The sequence below is a fragment of the Lontra canadensis genome, unplaced genomic scaffold (genome assembly GCF_010015895.1).
Source record: "Lontra canadensis isolate GAN:19392208 unplaced genomic scaffold, GSC_riverotter_1.0 scaffold30, whole genome shotgun sequence".
NCBI lineage: Eukaryota > Metazoa > Chordata > Mammalia > Carnivora > Mustelidae > Lontra > Lontra canadensis.
Window position 1 is genome coordinate 17,865,427 of NW_022631024.1, and position 8,933 is coordinate 17,874,359.

Here is an 8,933-nt window from a genome sequence, read left to right on the forward strand (position 1 = left end):
AGAGCGGCTGGAACAGGAGCAGCCCGTTCCTGGTAACCGCTCGTTGCCAGGACACCTGGTCTCCCTTGGTACCTTCTTGGGAACCATACCACAGTCCAACACAGAACATGTCCGCATCTGGCGTGCCCATCACCCCCTCTCGCGCCCCCTCCACCCCCCGCCCCAGAATGTGGCTCTAGGAGAGGCTGTACCTGTGCTGCCCTCTGAGGCCTGTCTGGCGGACTGGGACCCAAAGGACCACACTGTGTTCCGTCTGGCCTGGGCAAGGGCAGCCCCCCCCTTGGAGCCCACCGGGCCGATGGTGGGTATGGGAGGTAGGTCCAGCGTGGTGGGAGGGAACCCAGGGACACTCACAGAAAAGCGGTTTATTTACATCACACGTTCTTCGGAATGACCGAGGTCCTGGTGGGTCCTCCGGCCAGCCCTTGTGGTCTGGCCCCAGGCGCTCCTTCCTGCCCCCACCCCCGTACCAGGCTGCGTGGCCCGGCCGTGGCTGGGGACCCCGGGGCAGCCATCACGAGTACCTGGTGTTGGAGATCTCCTTCCAGAGCAGGGTCTTGAGGTGGCTCAGCACCAGCGAGTGGTGCGCCTCCACCTGGCTGGCCAGCCCGCTCAGCGTGGTGCAGGTGCGCAGCTGGCGGCCCAGCTCCTCCCGCAGGTCGGCAGGTGCGCCGGGCAGCAGGTAGTCCCTCAGCAGCTCGCACACCTTGGCCAGGTTGGGCTGGATGAGGTCGCCCTTGCACTGGCGCACGAGCTTGTCGCAGGGCGCCCTGCAGTCCCGGCCGTAGGTGCAGTCGGCGCTGTGCCGACAGGGCCGGCCCTGCAGGAAGCGGCGCACGGTGGCCTCGGGCGCGACCTGCTGCAGGTCCGCCATCTTGAAGTCGTACTGGGCCGTGTAGCCCACGTTGGCCAGCGTGGTCTCGCACATGTAGAAGGTCCCGTAGGCGCCGTGGAAGAGCTCCTCCACGAACTCCAGCAGCCCGATGGCGATCTTGGCCCTCCAGGGCCACGCGGGCCCCAGCCACTGCTGGAGTGCCGTGTGCAGGGCAGGGGGCAGCAGCGGGCGCAGCAGGGTTGGGAGAGCGGCTCCGTGCCAGGAGCTGTGGGGGACCCCCTCGGTGACATAGAGGTCCCCGCAGGATCCCAGCAGCCGGGACGCATGCTCCTCCTGGAGGGACAGCAGCAGCAGGAACTCATTCCGCTGGAGCAGGGCCCACACCGACTTGGCCTCGGCCAGCGATACCCTGCTGTCCTTGTTGAAGTCGGCCATGAGCAGGACCTGTCCGACCAGTGCGGGCAGGGAGGGCAGGTCTCCCAGATTTGCCTGACATTTGGGACCCAAAGAAAGGGAGACTGAGTCATTTCAGGGCCAGCAAGCGTAGCCTGGTGGTGGGTTTCTGCGTTGGCAGATGCCACCTTGACCTAGTTGGCTCGGACCCGGGAGTCCGCCGGGCGGGCTGCACATGGGACCCCAGTGCTTCTGCCAGCTTGGGAGAGCCTGGCATCCAAGCGTGCATGGAGGGAACCACCCAGGGCTGTGGGAAGCCCCCCCTTGCTGACCACAGGAGCATCGTCCTTTCTCCAGGAGCTGCTCCTGGGGCTCCATGTCCCCATGTCTCCGCTGGTGCTCAGGGAGCTGGGGGCTGGGCACTTGGGTCTGCTCCCACCCTGCTTCCCAAGTGGAGAGTTCTCACGCCTCCCAGATACCCTGGGTGGGTTGGCCTGGGGCCGGGGAGACTAAAGGGGTCCTTGGCACCCAGTCATTGCTCACAGACCCTGAGGTCCAGCCAGATGCCTGGACACTGCTGTGGCTCCCACCAGTCTGTCTCCTGCCCTGGTCTCCATGGCCCCCAGGAGCCAACTGACCTTGAGAAAGCTGAGGGTCATCTCTCGGAACTCCTTGATTGACGTGCCCCGGGTGGGCTTGTTGAACAGCAGCAGCTCCTGCCGGGGGGCTGGCTCCGACCTGGCCTTGGGGTCCAGGCCCTCCTCAATGCCACACTTAATGGTCACCTCCTTGCCCTGCCACAGCCCACTGTACACCTGCATGGGGCCACAGGAGCCCTCAAGCTGACGTCCCCTCCCGCTGCCCCCAGGGTGACCCCAGCCAGACCCCGCAGGGCTCACCTGCCGCCCTGGGACGGAGGACAGACATGCTCTCCACTCCACCTCGTGCAGACTGCACAGGTCCTGGCAGATGGAGCCGGAGATGATGCCCTTGCGGTACTGGTCACACTGGGCACAGGAAGGAGAACCAGGAAGTGGCCTGAGGCCGTGGGGCCCCTCCCCCAGCATCCACAGGTTGCAGGTGAGGCCCCTGGTTCCTCAGCCGCTCCAGACCACCACAGCTGGGAACCAGCAGCCTTGGGCCATACCTGACCACGCAGAGGGTCAGGGCCCCCGCCCCGCTGGCAAGACCCTCTGCTCCCTGCGGCGAGGTGCACGAGTCAGGGTTCCCCCCCCCCCCACATGTGCTCTCCCCTGTAGCAGGAAGTCGGAGCAGCAGAGCCTGGGACACCATGGGGCCCTGCCCCTGCCCTGAGGATGGTGGAGGGGGCTGAGCCAGGCCACCTCCTTAGCCAGATGCCCTGGGAGCTGCTGGCGGCCAGAATCAGGCTGGGCTCTGGGCTCAGAGCTCAGAGCAGCGGCTGCTTCCCTGCAGTCCCCTGATCCCTGGGTCTGAGCTGACACAAGCAGGAAGGTGGGGAAGCCGGAGGTGATGGAATCAGGTCCGCCCCCCCCCCCCCCCCCGGGGGGGGGGCCCTCCGGGGCCCTGGCGGGGGGGGGGGGGGGGGGGGGGGGGGGGTGTGCCTTCCTGGTAGAGCATCAGCGTTGCCATGGAGCCCGGGCCTTTGCGCAGCCGGGCTGGGAGGAAGGAGAGGGGAGTGAGTGGGCAGTGTGCAGAGCAGGGTGCCACCAGAGTGTGGGGAGGACGGAGAGCAGGCCAGGGCCAGAACCAGAGGCCCCACGAAGAAGGCATCTGCGTGTGGCATCGGAAAGCCACGGCCACTCATCAGGACGGCAAAGCAGCCGTGAGGAAACCCATTCCACCCACTTGTAAGGGGTTCCACAGGGGGTTGACTCTGAGCCCCAGAACCACCCCCCCAGAACTGCAGGGCCTTTGAGGGGACTGGCTAAGGATGGGCTTCTGCCCGGCACCAGCCCTCCTCACCTGTGGCAGGGAAGGAGCCTGGCTGCCTCAGGCAGAGGGGGTCAGTGTGCCCCGCGGTCCTGGCCCATCAGGCTTGGGGCAAGTCGCCTGCCCTCCCAGCCCGTTTCCCACCTGCAGGGGAAGGAGTACCTTCCAAACACCCAGAGCCCATAGGAACCCATGACCCCTGGTCCACCCTTGGACACACTATGAACCCCCACAAAGCAGGCAGGTTTCCTCTGGAAAGGAGGGGGCATCCCCACAGCCTAGGGACACCCCAGGGAAATGCCCCAGGGACACAGTTTACTCGGGCTCAGAAATACCCGCCGACCCTCTAGGCTGCTGCTCCCTGCACCCCCAGGCCAGACTCCCCCCACCCCCCCGCACCCTCATTCCTGCCCTGTGTCCCTCCCACCCCCAGAGCTCCCTCCAGCTCTCACCTGCCTCTCAGGGCCAGTGGCCACATTGCCGGCTCCTAGCCCTCCCCAGCCCCATCCTCACCCTGAGCAGTCCAACAGCAGGGCCTCACCAACACCCCCCCCCCACCATCACTCACACACACACACCCCCGACCAGAGGCTCCAGGTCAGGCTCCTTACCTGTCTCCCAAGCCCCTGGACTGTGAGGGCAAAGCCATCAGTCCAGTGCCCAGCTCAGGCCTGGCCCCTGGAGGCCACCGGTGAGCTGTTCTGAAGCATGCTGAGAACAGGCAGGAGAAGGCCTTTCCCCCGAGCATGGGCACGGCATCTTCGGTGCCCTGTGCCTGCCCAGCCCTCTGGGAGGGTACTCTGCCATCAGTCGGGGGGGGGCTGGAGCCCCCCTGGCCTCCTGTAAATCCTGTCGCAGGGGTTTTCCCACCTCTGGGCTTCCCAAAATTGGGCCCTGTGGGACCTTGGCCAGAGCAGGCCTGCCTGCGCCCTTCCATGGCCAATGTCAGTCCCACAGAGTCCCCCAGGAGAGGGGACCCTCTTCATCTTACAGCAGGAGGAGCAGCTCCAGGCCCGGCCTGGGGCATCAGAACCCCAGCCATCAGCTCACTGGGGTCTTCAAACTGCCTGGGAAGGCCGGCCAGGGTGCAGGGCCGGCTCAGAAGAGTCTGGGCCTTGCCAGGGCCGCTGGGGCTGGTGTGTCTGGTCCCTCCAGCCCAAGTCACGGGGTGTCCACTAGGGTTGCACCCGTGAGCCCACGTGCCTTCCTGTGTACAGGCACACACAGGCTCATGACCCCTTCTCCCTCATGGGCACACCCATGGATGCACACGTCTCACTCTGAGGCCACGGGCTGCCATTGAGCACGTCCCCCCACCCCTTGTTCCCTGCAAGGATCCTACCCACGGCCTCCTTTGGTGAACCTCTGGCCCCAGGAGGTGCACTCAAGGTCCCCAGCATCTGTCCATCCCAGGCTCCCTGCTAAAAGTCCTCCCTGCACACATCTCTGACCATCCCAGCCCTACTCTCCCATGCACCTGCAGCCCCCCCCCACCACACCCACCGCCCTCGGCTGCATCTCAAAGTCCCCCGCTGGTCCCTCTGAGCATCCAGGGCCAGCTCTAAGTGGCCCCTGCGCACGGGCCAGCACCAGGCAGGGAGGAGTCCGGCCGCAAGGCTGGCCCAAGGCGACACTTACGATAACCACCTGGCAGACGTGCCCTCGGCAGAGCTCCGCGTAAGACGAGTAGTGCACGTACACCATCCAGCTGCCCACAAAGACGCCCAGCCAGACCAAGAAGACGTACTTGACCCTGAGGCCTGGGAGCCGGCCCTGCTGGGAGAGAGGCCAGTGAGGGAGTGCCACATTCGGGGTATGGGTGCCCCCACCGGCTGACCCCTTGGCGCCGGCACCCTGCCCAGCTCCAACTTCCGAAGCAGCCCAGCAGACAGGTGTTCCCGGGTCTTCCTCCCCGGCCCCCTGCATCCTCAGTGCGCCCACTCTGGGGCGAGGGCCTGGGCCTGGTGCTCCCAGATTTTACATCTCATGAGCAGGCAAGAATAGATCTCAGGCTGCAGGGGAACACACAGGAGGCGACTCTGTTTTGATGAATAAGGATATTTTTAACAAATTTCCCTCCTAGCTCATTTGATAGTGACCTTTAACCTCTGCACAAGGTCAGGCTGGACAAGGTCAGGCTGGAAAATCCCTTGCCCCCCACCCCCGTACGCCATCCTCTGACCAGTGGGCAGTTGCGGCTGAAGCAGGCCCAGCCCGGGATGGGGGGGTGTCGGTGGGGACAGCAGGTGGAGGCTGCGGGTGAGCAGGGCAGGCCTCAGCGGCCCAGCTGCCCTGTGAGCCTTGAAGAGACAACACCTCGGACACCGCGAGTAGGCGGCATTGTCCCCAGAGCCAAAGAGGGACGCAGCCCAAGCGTCCACCGATGGCTGGATAGCTACACAAAACAGGGTCCGTCCCGCCCTGGAAAACCGTTCGCCCTAAGAGGAAGGAATCCCGACACCGGCTACACTGAGTACGAACGAGGAGGACATGGTCCCCAGCGAGGTCTGCCCGGTGCGGAGGGACTGATCCCGAAGGATCGACCCCAGGAGGCCCCAGAGGAGTCGGACCCACAGACACCGGGCGGGGGCGGGGGTCAACGTCTAACAGGACAGAGTCCAGCGTGGGCAGACGACCACGTTCTGGGGACGGAGGGAGGGAGGGTGCGCAACGGTGTGAACGCGCTGACGCCCCCAGACTGTGCACTTTAAAGCGGATAAGATCGTCACTTTTATGTCCTGTGTATGTCCCCACAATGGAGAGTAAGTAAGACGGCCCCTGGCCTACAGTGTGTGGGGTGGGGTGGAAACAGCGTCTCGGGGGCTCAGCCCCTCTGCCAGGCTTCCCCAGCAGAATTACAGGTGCGAGGGGCCCAGACACACCTGCAGCAGGTGGGCGAGGGCGGGGCCTCCCATCCAGCTCCCCGCCCTGGCCAATCACAAGCCGCCTGCACTGCCGTCCAGGAGGGCACGCTGAGGGGCCTTGGTTACCAATGTTCCCGTTGGGGGGACCCCAGAGCAAGGGGCTTGGGGCCAGGGGCCAGGGAGCCCAGAGCTTCACACCCCCACCTCCAAAGGAGGTGCTACGTGTCCTCTCCGACTCCAACCACCCCGTGCCCCACTGGGCAGCGACTCCAGTTCTGTTCGCCCTGGGGCCTGCTTAGCCAAAGGCCGGGGCTGGCTTTCCAGTGAGGACAGGGCAGGGGCGGGCAGCTGCGGTTTCGGTCCCCTTCACGGCTCCTGCAGGAGAGACGGGGGCCTCACCCCCAGGGCACCCGTTCACAGAGCTGGCCCTCCTGGGAGGGGCTGCAGCAGGAGGACCCCTGAGAGCACCAGGGATGGGCTTGGGGCCTCAGTGGCCACTGAGAGCAGCAAGGACTGGAGTGCTCTGGGCAGAATGAGAGGGCTGGGCCTTGGGCCCCCATGTCCTGCACCACATCTGCTTCCGTCAGATTTGTTCAAAAGGGAAAACAGGAAAGCAAAGAAACGGCGGGTGGGGGACTGCGGGGTGTTGTTTTGCCAGGACAAGGTCCCAAGACTTCCGGCTGGCAAAGAACAATGCTGTCGGTGGGGGTGAGTGCGGCCTTGCGGGGGCCTGGCAGCCTGGGGGGCGGGGGCTGGCAGCCCGGAGGAGGGCAGGCTGGCGCAGCGCTGGACCTGGGGCTGACCCCGGGGTGGACCCAGGCTCACAGAGGGACACCAGCCACACCCCAGCCAGACACCCACCCGCCCTGCCAGGCTCTCCCAGGACGCTGTCCCCACCTGGCCAGCTCCGACCGTGCCGACAGCCTGCTCTTAGATAGGTACTTCCTCTAGGAGCAGTCCCTGGCCCCCGTGAGGCCCCCGTGAGTGAGCCCCCAGGGCAGGGCAGGCCTGCTTTTCAGTGCATCCCACGCAACCACTTGCCAATGCCACAGGCCGCCGGCTCCTGGTGAAGCCACTGACTCGGGGTCAGGAACAGCCACGTTACCCACGGGCCAGCGCCCCACATGCACAATGGCTCCAACCCTATCTGCAGTCCAGGAGGGAAACTGAGGCCCTGAATGTGACCTGACAATAGCAGGTGGGCGGGGCTGGCTCAGATCCCTGGGAAGCAGCCTGCCCTGGGTCCTAGGGCAAGCTCTGGGCCGCCCAGGCAGCAACCTGGTCAAGTCCCCTCCCTCAGGGGACGGGGAGGGGGCCGGTGCACAGCCCACTTCCTGGCCTACGGGGTCCTCAGACCCCCTCAGCACCCACCTCGCCTACTGCTGGCCCAAGACCAGGATGCACCCAGGCGGGCAGGGAGGGTGTCCCACACAAACCCAAAACCCGAATGTCTCCTGGCTCTCGGGCTTTTCCCCCTGGGGTGGGAGCTGAGGACAGCCAGGCCCCAGGGCCAAGGGCACGACCCTGGCAGGGACCCTGTTGCCCTGGCCCCAGGACAGCCTGGGGAGGCTAGGGAGGTGTGGGCTGCTTGAACATTACTGCGCCCACGGCCATCTCAGGGTGGGCCTGGCTCCGACCACCCAGAGCAGAAGCGACAGGCTTCTCAGCGGGGTTCCCAAGGGAGCCCGGGCTTCCCCAGCATACGGCGGCCCGGGTAGGGCCGGTGACTTGTCCAAGGTCATCGTGGAGTCAGGCACACCCCCACGCTCGGGCTGGCTGGGAGATGACCCCGGGGAGGTTCTGTCTTTCTGAGAGCGTTTCTGTGTGTCCCAAGTCTTCCATTACAGAAAAGCAAACCTTACCTCTTTTAAGTGGGGAAAGAGGCAAGGATCAGGCGTGGTTTCTGGGCCTCCGGGGTGGGGGCCGCGCGGGGGAGGGGGTCCAGCCGTGGGGAGGGGCTTCTTCAGTCCCGGGGGCAGGGTCTGCCAGCCCGCAGCATCCACCGCCCCTCCGCCCGCCCCATCAACGCCCCCTCCCCAACCCCTCCCGGCCCCACAGCCGCCCCAAGGCCACGCAGCGCCTGGAACACCGCGGCCCGCAGCCGGCCCCCAGGCTGGCCGCCGCGGCCTGCACCAAAGCCGGGCAGGCGGGCGCCTACCTGCAGGCCCTTGGAGAAGGGGCAGAAGAGCACCAGGTGCGCCAGGCGCCGCAGCCGCCGCATGGTGGGCCCCCGGCGTGCGCGGGCCCGGCTCGGCTCGGCCTCAGCCCCGAGGGCCGGCCCGCAACGGCCGCCCTCCGCCGCCGCCTCCCCGCGCGCCCGCGCCCGCGCGCGCGTCCACGTCCACGCGAGGGCGCACTCCGCCGGCCGGCCCGGGCGGGGGCGCGGGCGCGGGGCCGGAGAGGGGGAGGGGCGCGGGAGAGGGGCGGGGGCGGGGGGAGCGCGGCGGGGGCGCGCGGGGGAGGGGCGCCCGCGGCCCCGCCCCGCCCCGCGCGCCCCCGCGCGCCCCCGGCATCTGGGCGGCGGGGCTGTCACCGCGGGCGGTCGCGGAGGCCCGGGCTGAGGGGGAGGGGCGGCGCGTGGCGGCGCGCGGGGGCAAGGCCCGGGCCTGGCGGGGCGGTGGACTCCGTGCGAGCGCGCGCGGTTCCGGCCGGCGGCGCCTCCCGGCCCTCTCCGTCCCAGCCCCCGCGGCCCCGGCCCTGCTCGTCGCCCAGCGTCCAGAAACCAGGCGCGGCGGGGACGGCCTCGGGGTCGGTCCTGTCGCCGGCGCCAGCAATGCCGTGCCCTGGGCCCGGGCTGGGTCAGCGTTCGCCGCGGACGTGGGGTGGCCACGGCGCAGCCGCCGTGAACTTCCGCGCGGGGTTCCGCGTGCAGGTGGGTTTTCCCGCCCGGCGGACAAGCGCGGGAGGCCTGCGGGCAGGTGCGCTCCCTG

At 67.4% G+C, this 8,933-nt stretch overlaps 1 protein-coding gene across 2 annotated transcripts; it reads right to left on the bottom strand.

The window, feature by feature from the left end:
• Positions 1-479: 479 nt before the first annotated feature.
• DIPK1B (divergent protein kinase domain 1B) lies at positions 480-8,332 on the bottom strand. Of its 2 annotated transcripts, none has more exons than XM_032866176.1 (5): positions 8,162-8,332; positions 4,787-4,912; positions 2,128-2,235; positions 1,867-2,043; positions 480-1,324 (listed from the first exon to the last, which is right to left on the bottom strand). In XM_032866176.1, the coding sequence occupies exons 1-5, from the start codon at positions 8,222-8,224 to the stop codon at positions 515-517; spliced, it is 1,284 nt and encodes a 427-aa protein (XP_032722067.1). In that variant the 5' UTR covers positions 8,225-8,332; the 3' UTR covers positions 480-514. The 2 variants fall into 2 exon arrangements, with proteins under 2 accessions (XP_032722067.1, XP_032722066.1); XM_032866175.1 differs by having other exon boundaries at positions 4,778-4,912; positions 8,162-8,331.
• Positions 8,333-8,933: the final 601 nt, after the last annotated feature.

What these genes read in the sequence shown, in the direction of transcription:
- DIPK1B (XM_032866175.1), bottom strand. Translation starts at nt 8,224, where the DNA reads ATGCGGCGGCTGCGGCGCCTGGCGCACCTGGTGCTCTTCTGCCCCTTC. An exon ending in CCTTCTCCAAGGGCCTGCAG is followed by an intron (nt 4,913 to 8,161) that starts GTAGGCGCCCGC and finishes CTCTCCCAGCAG; the next exon opens with GGCCGGCTCCCAGGCCTCAG. An exon ending in ACGTCTGCCAGGTGGTTATC is followed by an intron (nt 2,236 to 4,777) that starts GTAAGTGTCGCC and finishes TCCTGTGCCCAG; the next exon opens with TGTGACCAGTACCGCAAGGG.